At 44.1% G+C, this 16,072-nt stretch overlaps 1 protein-coding gene across 1 annotated transcript in view; it reads left to right on the top strand.

Moving 5' to 3' along the window:
• NATD1 (N-acetyltransferase domain containing 1) overlaps positions 1-15,925 on the top strand; it is a 17,294-nt gene extending 1,369 nt beyond the window's left edge. The window contains exons 2-3 of the mRNA XM_034436557.3: positions 6,549-6,667; positions 12,502-15,925. Of these exons, the coding sequence (XP_034292448.1) occupies positions 6,549-6,667; positions 12,502-12,618 (236 nt within the window). The 3' untranslated portion in view covers positions 12,619-15,925. The remainder of the gene's footprint in view (positions 1-6,548; positions 6,668-12,501) is intronic.
• The last annotated feature ends 147 nt before the right edge of the window (positions 15,926-16,072 follow it).

Raw genomic sequence — 16,072 nt, 5'->3', positions numbered from 1 at the left:
CCTTCCCCGGTGGGGGTGGGATATGGGGGAGGGGGCTTGATGAAGCCAAGAAAGGGGGGAGGGGGCTCTCAGAAGGGCTGGGGGGTGGGTGGGCTGCAAAGGTGGCCGCTCAAGCTCCCAACCTTTCCTCCCTCTCTCCCCCCCCCCACCCAACGAAAACCCGGAGATTAAGCGGAAAGTGGGGAGGTGGGAGATGGGGCGAAGAAGGCTTTGATTTCCAAAGTGGCCGTCGCTTTTGCAACCGGGCGCCCCCGTGCTCGTCCTGCTGGGTTTTAGGGAAAAGCTCCTCCTGACTTCTCCTCCTCCTCCTCTTCCTCCTCCTCCTCCTCCTTCGCTTTCTATTTTTAAACCCCCGGCTGAGATGATGGAGCTCTGGACACGGCCTTGGAGGCTTATTATCCTGGAATGCTCTGCTTTGAGACGACCTGAATTTCTTAGGGTTGGGGGGTGGGGGGGACGATTGCTGAATTTGAGGCTCTTGAGTTGGGTGACCGGAGGGAAAAGGCGCTTTCCTCCCGTTGAGTGGATTCAACCCAGTTTGTGGGGGCAATAAACTGACTTTATATAAAATATACAAAAGTATGAAGGCTATTGCTTAACGCATTGTAAGCCGCCCTGAGTCTCCGGAGAAGGGCGGCATAGAAATCAAATTAAAAAAAAAAAAACATGCAGTGAAGGGTTTTGACAGTTGTGGGAGGGGGTTTGATTGACTTTTGGGAGGCTTGGAAAGCCGCCAATGCTGGCTTGGTTCAAGGTCTCTGAAGCCTCCCCCTTCTGCTAGCTAAACCATGGCTTGCTTGCCCTTGGCTCCGTTGCCCAGCTAGGATAGATAATCCGCAAAGGCTGGATTTGCAGAATTTTGAGTTAAAACCAACCCTCATCCCAGGATGAGTTAGCATAGTGGGTTGTCAAATATGGAAAACTTTTTAGACCGGTGGACTTCAACTCCCAGAATTCCCCAGCCGGCATAGCTTTTAGCTGAAAGAAAACTTTTGGCGAGAGAAACAAACCCAACGAACTTGATTTATAGTTGAGGCAGATATAGCTGGCGGAGGAATTCTGGGAGCTGAAGTCCACCCCCTTCTGAAAAGTTTCCACATTTGAAAACGGTGGTTTGGCAAAAAAATATATCAATCTAGCCTGTGTGATTTGTGGCTTAGAGGTTTTGAGTAGATTAGCCCCTTGGTCTTTATTTAATACTTTGTACCGGTAATTAAACCATGGTTTAATAGGGAAGTGCAGACTAGTTTCTGGTATAGTGTATGCACGTTACCCATAGGAGTGAAAGAGTGAGGATCGTCTCTTTCAAACACTCTTCGTTTTTCTTGCCGTTCTTCGCTTTAAAAAAAAGTTGGTGTTTTTTTTGCTAAAGTTTCTGCTTGTTTGATTCAAACGGCAGGCTCCGTGAAAACGAATAAACAACTCAAAAAAATGAACACAGCCCGTAGGACAGAGATGGCTGCTTAAACGGCTGAAAATAGAAATACGCGGAATTGCTTTTCTTTTCTCTTGGGCCTGGCATTGCTGAGAATGATCTACTGTCTTTTGGACAATGGGTGAAAGTAAACAGCGAATGAATTTTTTTTTGCAGGCTGGAAGAGCGCTTAGAGAAGAGCCAAAGGAATCAAGCTTTCCTTAAATAGCACAAGGTTAAAATAGTTCCATAGTGACGGGATTGTGAAGGAAATCTGCCGGAGCTATAAATCAAGTTCATCGGGGGTTTGTTTCTTTCCAAAAGTTTTGTTTCAGCGGAAAAGATTTTTGTAAAGGCATCTTCGATTCCCTTTTGTTGGGAAGAGAGTACGAATAGCGTCTTTTAGCCCTATTTATACAAGAACAGAGCATTTGAGAGGGAGGTGGGGAGAAACCGGAACATATGCTTGGATTTATTGGCTCGGGTTTAGGAAAGTTATCCAGAGTTGGGGTGTCCGCCTGGCATGGTTAAAAGTCATGATTCAGGGAGACATGGCAGCAGTGTTCCAATATTTGAGGGACTCCTACAAAGACGAGGGGGGGTCACATTATTTTCCAAAGCACCCAAAGGCAAGACGAGGAAAAAAAATGGATGGAAACGTACCAAGGAGAGAAGCAACCTAGAACTAAGGAGTAATTTCCTAAGAGCCTTCAAAAGTTGTGGCTCCATCACTGGAGACTTCCAAAAAGAGAGACCGGACAACCGTTTATCTGAAGTGGGACAGGGTATCCTGCTCGAGCAGGGGAAGACCTCCAAGGTCCCTTCCGACCCTGTGTTCTAAGTCAGGATGTATGTGATGATCTGATAGAATTATAGGCTGAGCTTTAATCAAACCAACTTGACTTTATGGGGCTATATATGGTTGTGAAAGTTGGACCATAAGGAAGGCTGAGCGCCAAAGAATGGAGGCCTTTGAACTCTGGTGCTGGAGAAGACTCCTGCGAGTCCCTTGGACTGCAAGGCGATCCAACCGGTCGGTCCTAGAGGAGATCAACCCCAACTGCTCTTTAGAAGGCCAGATCCTGAAGAGGAAACTCAAATCCTTGGGCCACCTAATGAGAAGGAAGGACTCCCTGGAGAAGAGCCTAATGCTGGGAACGATGGAGGGCAAAAGAAGAAGGGGACGGCAGCGAACGAGGTGGCTGGATGGAGTCCCTGAAGCAGTCGGAGTGAGCTTCAAGAGGACTCCAGAGGATGGTAGAGGACAGGAAGGCCTGGAGGAATGTTGTCCATGGGGTCGCGATGGGTTGGACATGACTTCGCAACTAACAACAATCAACGCTGTGGCTACTGCTGGATTTGATTCCGGTTTTCCCACTGAAAATCTGGAGGGCCACATGGTAACTGGGGAAGCATTGCTGATTCTAAAGTAGGCCTGCGCAAAGATTTGTAGGATCTGAGATTTAGCTGAAAAAGCGGGGCAGCGTTTGTCCTTTCTCCGAGGAGTCATTGCATAGACCAATGCTCCTTAACCTTGGTGACTTGAAGCTGCGTGGGCTTCAACTCCCAGCATTCCCCAGCTGCTCATGTTTGGCTGGGGGAATTCTGGGTGTTGAAGTCCCCACAGTTTCAAGTTGTTGAGGTCAAGAAGCATTAAAACAGAAGAGTGGAAAGCTCATATTTTACAACCTCACGTCGACCTCCCCAACTCCTGCAAATAAAAATCGGTGGTGCAGCTTCAAGGTGTCACACCATGCACACTTAATTTTTTTTTTTATTATTATTTGATTTATATGCCGCCCTTCTCCGGAGACTCAGGGCGGCTTACAATGCGTTAAGCAATAGCCTTCATACTTTTTGTATATTTTTATACAAAGTCACCTTATTGCCCCCACAATCTGGGTCCTCATTTTACCTACCTCGAAAGGATGGAAGGCTGAGTCAACCTTGAGCCTGGTGAGATTTGAACTTGCAGTAACTGCAGACAGCTGAATGTTAATAACAGTGCTTTAGTCTGCTGCGCTACCAGGGCTCTATCATGGTTCAAGGCATCCTACTTGCTCAGCCCAGCATCTTGGATGCACATGTCATATTCAGCCATAATGCAATAGGACTTGAGGTCAAAGGATACCCCGGGAATTGAAATCCGCACAGCTTAAAGTTTCTAAACTTCAGAAAGGCTATTTCACACAAGTTGTGATTTACTAAATAAACTGTGTACCCTATTAGGTTCATGGTACGTGTTGAGCCATAATTAGAATAGAATAGAATAGAATAGAATAGAATAGAATAGAATAGAATAGAATAGAATAGAATAGAATAGAATAGAATAGAATAGAATAGAATAGAATGCAGGATAGAATAGAATGCAGGATAGAATAGAATAGAATAGAATAGAGAATAGAATAGAATAGAATAGAATAGAATAGAATAGAATAGAATAGAATAGAATAGAATAGAATAGAAGAGTTGGAAGGGACCTTGGAGGTCTTCTAGTCCAACCCCCTGCTTAGGCAGGAAACCCTACACCACTTCAGACAAATGGTTGTCCAACATCTTAAAAACTTCCAGTGTTGGAGCATTCACAACTTCTGGTGGCAAGTTGTTCCACTGATTCATTGTTGGATCAGGAAATTTCTCCTTAGTTCTAAGTTGCTTCTCTCCTTGATTAGTTTCCATCCATTGCTTCTTCTCCTACCCTCAGGTGCTTTGGAGAATAGCTTGACTCCCTCTTCTTTGGGGCAGCCCCTGAGATATTGGAAGACTGCTATCATGTCTCCCCTAAATCCTTCTTTTCATTAAACTAGACATACCCAGTTCCTGCAACCGTTCTTCATATGTTTTAGCCTCCAATCCCCTGATCATCTTTATTGCTCTTCTCTGCACTCTTTCTAGAGTCTCAACAATTAAGCAACTTATGTTTTGACTTAGAATTATTTGATAAGCTTGAAGATGTGGGTGAACGTGGCAGAACAATTTGCCCCAAATAAACATTTTTACCTAGGGTGGCCTAGCCAAAGGTTACTCACCCTGCCTTGCAAAATGAATATTTCTATAGGTTTCCCTTAATAGGAATTGTTTATGTAACACGTAAAAGGGTGCGATAAACCACCGGAATTCGTTGTCTTGCTTCCAGTGTGGCTCCAAGGACAAATCTGAAAGTTGTCAGTTTGTTTTTAAGATGGACAACTGCACGAACAAAACCCAAACTGGAAAACAGAGTTGAAATTTCCCTCAGGGTTAAAACAAACCAGCTTCAGATCGTGGCTCCTGAAGGTGGCTTCTTTTCAGTTAGCCAAATCTGGTTTGACTCAGATTGGCCCAAACCACAATTAGATCTGTTTGCTTTCGACTGGGCATGTTGTGTCAAAGAGATTATACTTTGTTTAACAAAGCAGAGATAAACATCTGCCTTACGTTCAGCGCAAGGAATCTAGCGGCACAAAATGTTCAACTGTAATTTATTTTAACCGTGTCGCCTTTTTCGCAGTTTCAGAAGCCTCCATGACTTTCGTTTAAATTTAAGGAAAGAAAAATCCTGATTGTAATATTTTCACAGTAATGGAACCATTTAGCGGTGGAATTTCAGATAGTCCTCGATTTATAACAGTTCATTGACAAATTCAAAGTCCTCAAACTTACAACAATTCACTGACAAGTTCGGGCACTGAAAAGAGTCACTTATGACCAATTTTCCACTCTTATGACCGTTGCAGCCTCCCCATAGCCATGGGATCAAATTTCAGACCCTTGGCAACTGACTAATGTTTATGACGGTGTTGTGATCCTCGTTTTGCGACCTTCTGGCAAGCAAAATCAGTGGGAAGCCAGATTCACTTCACAATTGTGTGAGTAATTCAACAACTGCAGTGATTCACTTAATAGCTGTGGAAAGAAAGGTCGTAACACAGGGAAAAATTCACTTAATACAAAGGATCCCCGACCTCCGCGCCTTCCGCTGTGCTCTGAAGAACCTATTATTTCAGGAAGTTGGTCTGACGGGATAAATGATTTTAAATTGGATTTTAAAATGGTTTAATATGGTTTTAATTGGAAGTTTTAATTTTAGCCAAAGATTGAATTGTTTTAATATGTTTTTTTTTTAAATTTTGTCTTGTATGTTGTTTTTTTCATGGCTGTTCACCGCCCTGAGTCCTTCGGGAGAATAGCGGTATACAAATATAATAAAAACTAAACTAAACTAAATTTAAGAATTACCTCACTTAGCAACAGACATTTTGGGCTCAATTGTGGTCGTAAGTCGAGGACTACCTGTACTGTAGGGTTCTTCACCTAGGAGGTTTTTAAGAAGATGCTGGAAAGTGTCTTACCATGGATATTTTCGTAGCAAAACCACAATTCTCTGATTTTAGATGCCTGCAGATAAATACATAGATGACCAGCCTCCATCATAGTATCTGTTTCTTCTCCTCTTCATCCCGTCCCTCTCGTACCAACTTTTAAGTCAACACCGACTTTTCTTGATGTGGGTTTCCAAACATCCCTTCTTGCGGCGAGATGCTCTCTTTTCAGGAATTTTTTTTTTTTTTTTAATTTGATTTATACGCCGCCCTTCTCCGGAGACTCAGGGCAGCTTACAGTGCGTTAAGCAATAGCCTTCAAACTTTTGTATATTTATACAAAGTCAGCTTATTGCCCCCACAAACCGGGTCCTCAATTTACCTACCTTAGAGAGGATGGAAGTCTGAGTCAACCTTGAGCCTGGCGAGATTCGAACTTGCAGTAATTGCAGGCAGCTGAATGTTAATAACAGGCTATTAGCCAGCTGAGCCGCCAGGGCCCTGTCAATTTTAGCCTGTCAAGTTTCTGAACTATTTTTTGGGGGGGGGAAATAGGATAGGAGGCACTTGAGACTAGAGTCCAACTTATTTTTAATTTCTCCAGAATTGGGTACATACGTTGGATAGATTTTTATAACCGACCGGAGGGGAAAGCCACTAAATGAATTGTCGTATGTCGAGGACGGCCCGTAATGTGTAAATACAGTTAGCTATGGATGATGGAGTTGCAGTTACAAATGTGAAATGAGGAAGGTTGTGTGCTACTAATGTTTTGTACCGTATTTTAAATTTTCCGGGTGTGTTTTGTCTCGTGTGTCTCTTTCCATTTGCAGGCTGCCATGATAAAGCCGTCCTGTTGTATGAATACGTAGGGAAGAGAGTGGTGGATCTTCAACATACGGAAGTCCCAGATACCTACCGGGGCAGAGGAATCGCAAAACATCTGGCCAAGGTATGGATCATTAGCTGATTGCCCTTCCAGAAAGAGATACATGGGGTCTTTGGGGGCCTTTCTGCTTTCCCATTTAACTAATTCTAAGTTGTCTTGTTCTGAATACACCCACAAAGGTTTACATCAGGGTGGATTTGATTTAAATCGAGTTGATTTAAATCACAATTTAAATTATGATTTAAATCACTAGTCAAAAGGCTTGATTTAAATCAACTCGATTTAAATCATAATTTTTAAAGAGCAACTGTCATCTCTGCTATTCCTTTGACCCACTGTTGACTCACCGATAGTCCCAGTGTTGCAAAATATACAGCCTCCTGCTACGTAACTAAGCTCCATTTCATGCTGAATAAACTAAATTGTTTATGTATCTTAAATAGAAAACTATCTTACGGTAGATTTTTACCCCAAAAGTTTTTTATTAAAATAAATTCGATAAAAATAAAAAAAATCCGATTTAAATAAAAAAAATCCGATTTAAATTAAAAAAATCTGATTTTTTTGATTTTTTTCAAAAAAATCATTGATTTTTATCCACCCTGATTTACATACAGAGAATGTAAAGGTTTTGTAGGAGAAGGAGTAGTTTAGTTTAGTTTAGTTTAGTTTAGTTTAGTTTAGTTTAGTTTAGTTTAGTTTAGTTTAGTTTAGTTTACTGTCCTTGCACATGGTACAACAAAATTAAATGCCGTCTTCATTGTACGTTATAACTATAAAAATAAAAACACAAACCTACATCTTTTACATTCTATATAATTGAAATTGAAAACAATATTGCACTATACTGTAGAATTCGATATGGTTATTGCCCTGGGGTAGAAGCTGTTTTTCAGCCTATTTGTCCTTGTTTTTATTACCCTGTACCGTCTGCCAGATGGTAATAGTTCGAAAAAAGAGTGCCCAAGATGAGATGGATCTTTAAGATTGTTTTGATAGGTTCGGCTATAGCGGGAGCTATAGCCGAACCTGAGGGGGTGGAGTCAAAAGAGGAATCGGAGTAGAATCTCTACATAGTCACAAGCGGACTAAGTCCAACCTCCCTTGAATTCCGTGGCTCCTGATTGGTTCATTAGTTGAGTCATTTGCATAGACATCATAGAGTATCAATAAATCAATATAATTGGACCTTCACGCCTGACACGTTTGCATTAAGCCCTGGATTGTTCCATACAGTAGCAATTACTTAAACAAGAGCCAACGATTAGTATAATAATCATCGTTCAATCATTGTTTACTATTTAAAAGTAATTATTTAGCATGCCTCCCAATTAACAGATAAGGAATAGATGCCTTGTTTAATAATACAGCGGTACCTTGGTACTCGGCTACTTTGAAACTCATCGAACCTGGCACATGGAACGTAGTTTTGCAAAATGTTAAAATCTAGCTTTAACCTTTCTCAACCTTGGCAAATTTAAGAAATATGAAGTTCAACTCCCAGAATTCCTCAGCCGGTCAGCGATGGCTGGAGAATTCTGGGAAGTGAAGTCCACCACACACCTCAAAGTTGCCAAGATTGAGGGACACCGATCTAGCTAATATTTTGCCAGTTTTTAGAGTACCACTAGTTTTTTTTTTCTATTTGTACTTTGGTGGATTAACTCTATTATATCTTTGACAGGGGTGGGTGGGGAAATAAAATATTATTGTATATATTTTTGGCATTTTTCTTTTGTAGATCCGGAGTATTAAATTGCTAGAAAAGCGCGTTGGCAGTCAGAAAAGAGGTTAAACTTGGCATTTGTTAAACGTGTCCCTTCCAAAGACATTTCCCACAAATGGAAGGTTTTTTTTTAATTATTAAATCCATTTTATTGTCACCAACTGAAGGAAAATTCACCCGGTAAGGTTGGTGACCCAAGGTTCACATTGACGCCGTCTCAGCCAAGCTTGTTGGCGTATTGAAACCACCACGATGCAAATCTGATTTTTCCAGCTCTATTTGTCTTTCCTTTAAAGCGATGGTTTAAAAAAAATATAAATCGTAAATCCTATTGAAAGCGATTTTGGCCGGGCACCTCAGATTCTCCAGGCCGGTGAGAAAAACTGGAAGTGAAAATCCCCACATATCTGGAGCAAGCTGGACCAGGGGGCGCTGAATTTGTGGGGAAATCCCACTTCCTTCTGAAAAAGAAAAAGAAAATAATAATTCTTGGTTTAATTTCCATGTACGTGCATGGATTTTACAGCTGCTGTTGGTCAGTGTTTCAGCCGGTCCCATCAAAATTGCCTCGCTGGGCTTTCGCTGACGATTTCTTTTTATTATCCAGCTTTTGTTCGTTAAATTAGCTAATGAGCATGGAGAAACCGGCACAGAGCTGATTACAAGCTGGGGACTCCAAAGGGACGGATTGAACTTGTTTCACAATCTGCAGTTTATGGATAAGCGGCTTTGGCTTGCAAATTCTCATCCTTAAGAGGCCCATTATGGTTTTGCTAGAATCTTGATTTTTCTCTGCGTCCTGGTTTTCTTTATCTCCTCTGGGCTGCTCGGTTCGTCTTCCCGAGGACAATCGTACGGTTTCCTTGGTCTACCTAAAAAGCAGATTTATCCTGCCAGGAGGGAATTCTCCCCCAGGTGAAAAAGAAAGCAAAGGAGAGAAAAAAATCCACTTTTATGTCTCCTCCTGCTGATGCTGCAGTTAATTTTTAGAAGGCTGAATTGGGGGCTTCATTTTTTGTGTTGTTGTTTAAAGAGTCCTAAGCAGTTGTCTCCGACCTCCCATGTTCCTTGCTAAACATATACAGATACTCCTCGACTTACAACCACTGTCGAGCCCAGAATTTAGGTTGCTAAGTGAAACATTTGTTAAGTGAAACATTTGTTACGTGAAAGATTTGTTAAGTGAAAGATTGGTTAGGTGGAACATTGGTTAAGTGAGGTTGCCTCATTTTACGATTTTTCTTGCCATGATTATTAAGTGAATCATTGCAGTTGCTCAGTTAGTAACCTGGTTGTTAAGTGAATCTGGCTTTCCCCCATGACTTTGCTTGTCAGACGGTCGCAAAAGGGGAATCACGTGACCCCGGGATGCTGCAACCGTCATAAATATGAGGTCAGTCGCCAAGGGTCTGAATTTTGATAGAAGCGATTATGAGGATGCTGCAACGGTCGTGTGGAAAAAACAGTCATAAGTCCCTTTTGTCAGTGCCATTGTAACTTTGAACGGTCACTAAATGAACCATTGAGGATTACGGGGGTAATGGGTCAGGAGTCCTCTGGTGCCAAGGTGGCTCTATCTTCGATTCTAGATAGTAGGTGGCACTACCCTGTTTCCCCAAAAATAAGACCTGACTAGAAAATAAGCCCTAGCATGATTTTTCAGGATGCTTGTAATATAAGCCCTACCCCCAAAATAAGCCCCAGTTAAGATCTTCAGCCAGACGGACACAATTAGCACCGTATTTTCCCCAAAAATAAGACATAAAACCAGAAAATAAGCCCTAATGCATCTTTTGGAGCAAAAAGTAATATAAGACCCCGGTCTTATTTTCGGGGAAACACGGTAGAACTGGAAGAGGAAGTATGCCGAGGTCCTCTTGAACTTGTAGTTCCTCTAAAACAGAGGTGTCAAACGGGGGACGGATTCAGCTCGCGGGGTGCTTAGATGTGGCCCGCGGGGCCGCCCTGGAAACAGATGTGGTCCGTGGTGCCTCTGCCAGAGAAAATTGAGCTTGCGAGGGCTGCGTGCAGCTCCCTGAGCTCCGTTTTTGCTAGCAGAGGACTGTCGTAGCCGAAAACGGAGCTCGAGAGCCCGTTTTCGCTGGTAGAGCGCTCAGGCCACCACAGGTGCCCCCGACATGAGTGACATTGAGCTGGCCACTTCAGGGGTGGGTTCTACTTACCTTTACTACCGGTTCGCAACGGGATCGCTTCTGATGACATCAGGGTCAGTGGGCGGAGACTCCCGCCAGTGTTACTACCGGTTCTATAGAACCGGTCCGAACCGGGGGCAACCCGCCACTGGGCCACGCCCATTGTGGCCATGGCCCCTTGAAGTCAAACCCAACCCTGATGCGGCCCTCAACGAAATCGAGTTTGACACCCCTGCTCTAAAAGCTTGGATGGAAGCCATGACCTGGGATGACTTTTGCTTAGGGTTGGCTAATGCTTGTTGTGGCCAAGAAGAAGATTGGGCAACAGTGAGTCACGCCTTTCACCAACATGTTTGGATTATTTATGATGATTCAGAAGCTGGAGTTGGGGCAGAAGGAGTCCACACCTATGCTTCCTGGCTAGCAGAAGCCAAAATTGCTAGAGATTATTGGGCTCCTGGGTCTAAGCCAAGATTCTTCTCCATTATGCTCTGCTCCTTGATATCTACCCTAGCATCTCCTCCTTCAGTTCTGCTGATGCCCCTCCTCCATTTGGCAGAAGGCATCCAAGGATCATAAGAAACCTCCAAGCCGGCTTCCAACAAGCAAAGTGACAGAATAAAAGAGTTGGAAGGGACCTTGGAGGTCTTCTAGTCCAACCCCCCTACTCAAGCAGGAAACTCTACCATTTTAGATAAATGGTTGTCCAATCTCTTCTTATAAGAATGACGTACGAAAAACGGTTGCAGGATGTGTCTAGTCTAGTGAAGCGAAGGACCAAGAGTGACATGATAGCAGTCTTCCAATATTTGAGGGGCTGCCACAAAGAAGAGGGGGTCAAGCTCTTCTCCAAAGCCCCTGAAGGCAGGACAAGGTGCGCTTCAAGGTTTTGGTTACCACCTTTAGAGCGCTCCATGGCTTAGGACCTGGTTATTTACGGGACCGCCTACTACCACAAACAGCCTCCCACCGGCCGGTATGGTCTCATAGAGAGGGGCTCCTCCGGGTGCTGTCAGCCAAGCAGTGTCGACTGGCGGCCCCCAGGGGGAGGGCCTTCTCTGTAGGGGCACCCACTATCTGGAATGAGCTCCCCCCGGAGTTATGGAGGATCCCGGATCTATGCACTTTCCGCCGTGCTCTTAAGACCCTCTTATTCCAGCAAGCTGGCCTGGCCTAATTTTCTCCCAGTTTTAAAACTCTTTTAAATCGAAATTTTAATCTGTTTTAAATTATTGGGATTTTTAATTGTTTTGGGCTAAATTATTTAATCTGGTTTTAATTATGTTTCTAACTTTTGTATCTATGTATTTTATTTTGTGCCTGTTCACCGCCCTGAGTCCTTCGGGAGTAGGGCGGTATATAAATTTAATAAAAACAAAAACAAAACAGAAACAAACAAGGAACAATGAATGGAAACTAATCAAGGAGAGAAGCAATTTAGAGCCTAGGAGAAATTTCCTGGCAGCGAGAACAATTAACCAGTGGAACAACTTGCCTCCAGAAGCTGTGAATGCTCCATCACTGGAGGCTTTTAAGAAGAAATTGGACAACCATTTGTCTGAAGTGGTGTAGGGTCTCGGCCTTAGGTTTCCTGCCTAAGCAGGGGGTTGGACTAGAAGACCTCATAGGCCCCTTTCAACTCTTGTTATTCTGTTCTTCTTAAAAACCTCCCATGTTGGAGCAACCACAACTTATTTATTTATTTATTCAATTTATATCCCGCCCTTCTCCAAGTGGACTCAGGGCGGTGCACAGCCAGAACTAAAACTTCTGGAGGGCAAGTCGTTCCGCTCAGTCAATGTGGGGGAGCCCGAGTCGCTTAATGAGTATGTGATTCGCTTAACAACCGCGGCAAAAGGGGTCGTAAAATCAGCCACGCTTCATTGAATCATCTCCTTGCTCGGGCGACAGGACTTCTAATGCCGACGGTGGTTGTAAATTATGGAATTTACCTCTATTTCAGACGCTAACTCTGTTTCTGGGGGGTGGGGTGGGGTCTTTCTCGTCTTTGTTTTCAGGCCGCCTTGGACTTTGTGGTGGAGGAAGATTTGAAAGCCCACCTCACGTGTTGGTACATCCAGAAATACGTCAAGGAGAACCCGCTGCCGCAATATGTGGAACGTTTACAGTCTTAACCCAGAACCTTGCTTGAAGATGGCAGCGACTCTAGTGACTCGCCCCGGCCTCCAAGCTGTCACGGGGGACCCCCCTCACCTGCCTCTGTACATGCTCAGAGGTTTGTACGTTTGAAGAAGCCCAAGACGGCGAGATTTTGCAACCATACTTCCAAGCCGTTCGGCTGACCGGAGAATTTTACAGTTTGCATTTGCCGTTTTTATTTTTGCATTTTGGCGAGGGGGGGGGGTGGGCGGCCGGGAAACCCTCGGGGGGCAAAATTCAACCTCCTGCCAGTTGGACGGACTCGCGGCCGTAAGTCGAAGGCATGGGGTGGGTCTGGTTTTCAACGAGGGTTGGGTTAAAGCAAGTTTACTTGGCCACTTTTCTTCCTGGAGCAGCATGGAAAATACAAGAAGCCGAGCTACTCTGGGCCTCCGAGGGCATCTTTGAACCCCTTTGGCTAGGATAATCGTACCGCCATGCGCAGGCTAAACTTGGAGCCTTTAACAAGAGGTTAAATAAATGTTTGTGCTTCTGCCATGCGATCTCACCACCCTGGGTGCCCCTACCGAAGCGTGGACTGAAATGAAGAAAGGACTTTTAACCTGGGACACTTGCTTGACTGAGCTCGCAACATCATGGCAACGTGTTGGGTGTTTTGGGGTGATGGTGTGTGAAGGAGAGGCTTAGATGGATTCTAGGGACATTTTGAGGGATGGGCTGGCGTGGGCTATTTATCCCATTTTGGTGGGACCTTCCTCCCTTTTCAATCTCCTCGGGTGGGGACTGTTTCCCATTCTACGCAAGAAGAAGAAGACGTCGCCAAAAAGCGAGGGGCTAAAAAGGATGGACACAAGAAAGGGAAGAGTGTTCGAAGAGTGCTGAACAACTGATGGGCACCTCCAACCAGAAGAGTCTCTCTACTCCAGCCAGGTTTTTTTTAAAAAACAAAAACAAAAAACCAGATCCATAATGCAGATAGAGTAAGTGAGGTGGAATCCTATAAACTGAATAGCCAGGGATTTTGCGGGAGATGCAGTTAGAAGGTCGTTTTGAGATGAGTTGGCGCACACTGATTCAAGAAAAGAGGGAGTGCAAAGAAAAAAGGGGTCTACTCCGGGGAGGAAATGATTAGCTTTCTAGCTTTGATCGAACGTTTTCATTTCTTCGGCCCTTCACTTCTGGTGAGGACGGCTGGGGATCGTGGGAAGAGTGGGTCATCGGAAAGAGAGGGAGAGAGAAGGGTCCCTGATAGGATGGTTTAAACAAGGAACGTTCAACCTTGGCAAGTTGAAGAGCTGTGGGAATTCTGGAAGTCCACCAAACTTTGGGTTCTCCAACTTTTGAGATGGGTGGACTTCGACTCCAAGAATTCCCACAGGTCTTAGTTTGCCAAAGTTGGATGTTCCTGTTTAAACATGACCTATCCAAGAGTGCGACGATTGTCAAAGTTCCCTCTTTAGATTGCAATGACTTGCGAGATAATACAATAAGGTTTTGCAGGAAGCTCTAATCACCTTCTGTTTCCTGCTCTCTTCCTCCCCGCTCCCTCCTGAATGGGGGAGTTATTTAGTTTTATTGTCCCTAGCCAAGCATCTCCCAAATATCTAGAACTACATTTTCCATCACCCTGGGCCAGTACAGAGGGTGCCCGTTCTGGGGAAACTTGGTTTAATAGGAGGGTGGCAGGCGGAAGGATTTGCTTGAGTTAATTTTGCCACAGAATTTGAATTCCTTTGGGGATCTAAGTTTCCCTATCCCTTTTTATTTTCCCCTGCCCAGTTCAGTTCCTTAGGTGTGTCTTTGGGAATTTCAGCAGAAATAAATGGAGAAGATGAAATAAGATCATTACCTAAACAGAGGACTCCAAAGTTGGCAACTTTAAGCCTGGCGGACTTTAACTCCCAGAATTCTGGGAATTAAAGTCCGCCAGGCTTAAAGTTGCCAACGTTGGAGACCCCTGCCCTAAAAGGGTGAAATTTGGAGCACAAATCGTATTGTGTGGTTTGATTCATGGATAGCTCTATAGCAAACATTTCTCAAACTTGGCAACTTTTAAGATGGGTGAACTTTCAACTCCCAGAATTCCTGGCTGGGGATTTCTGGGAGTTGAAGTCCTCCCGTCTTAAAGTTGCCACGTTTTGAGAAACGCCGTTCTAAAAACATCAGTGAGAGTCCAGCTGAAGAGGTTTTGTGAGAGGACTGGTATTTTTATGCACATACATACATACACAGCTTATCTGATGGACATCTGCCCTCCCAGCAGTGTTAAGACCGCTTGTCGTACCATTCGAAAACTTGAACTTCTCCTTACTGTTCACTAACTCATCATGGCACCTTCAATGTCTTCAGTGGTCTCTGCCTGAAGATGTCCTCCCTTATCTAGAAAATACTACTGGGCGCTGAGGAGGCGAAGAGAGATGATTTATCCTAAATACGATGGGGATATTTTCCTCGGCTAAAGAAGGAGGCTTGCAAAGGTCAGAGTTAGTCTGAGATGCAATATTTCAGAAATGCTCCAGCTTTCTTCCATGATGCCCCAACAAAAGTTTGTGGAATTTAACTGAGATTTTTTTTTTTTTTAGTAACACTGATGCTTTTATTTTGGGGGTGGGGGAAACCCTTTATTTTTCTGCAGTTTTTAATTTTTGCATTGCAGAGGGACAAGGGTCTCCAAGGATAGCAGGGGGAAGATAGGTGATAGCAATCAGGTCCTTTATCTTTGAAGGACTCAGAGGGTGGAATGGAGGCTCTCCCCCCCCCCATTTTTCTCTATTGAAGTATCTCAGTTGTAAGTGTCTCAGTGCAGCTTTGGTCTTTCCCAGAGGTGGTGAAATTCCAGCTGTGGTTGAACTGGCTAGAGATTCTTGAAAGTCCCAACTTCTCCGGAAGAGGCCAAATTGGTGGAATGAAACTTTTCGCAGATCTTTTGAGAAGGAAAAAAAAATATTTCTGAGATCTGCTGGAGGAAGAACGGGGCACGGATAAAGCACCTCTTTATTGTTAGATTGGGGATGGGAAGTCCATTAGGTGGGCACACAGAGCTTCAAGAACCACAGGATGGGCCCAATCTCAAGAACCACCTGCAACTTCAAGAGCCATCAGCTTAGACGATTCGGAGGGCCGGGGGGGGGCGACCTCGTGTTTTCCACCAACGTGGGATTATTTTCACCCTTATTCTATGTGCCTTTCTGACTCAGGACTTCTTAACAATGACTTTTCTGGTTGGTGTACATGTGTGTTTTTAATATTTTTTTTCCTTCTCGGGTTGTGTCATTAATAAAAATCTGACCCTGTTGCATGAAATATAATTTTTAAAAGCGTGGCTAAGCTGTTTGGTCACTAACGATCACTTGATTTGGTGGGGTTGGGGCAGGGGTGAAATCTACTTACCTTCCTTACCGGTTCGGAAGCGCACGTGTCACGCGCGTGTGCACGCCTGTGCGCGCACAAAACTTGCGCAAGCACAGA

Source organism: Pantherophis guttatus, chromosome 14 (genome assembly GCF_059756535.1).
Source record: "Pantherophis guttatus breed Tessera chromosome 14, ASM5975653v1, whole genome shotgun sequence".
Lineage (NCBI taxonomy): Eukaryota > Metazoa > Chordata > Lepidosauria > Squamata > Colubridae > Pantherophis > Pantherophis guttatus.
The sequence above is the reverse complement of the archived record's forward strand: the minus strand, read 5'-3'. Positions and strand labels throughout refer to the sequence as shown.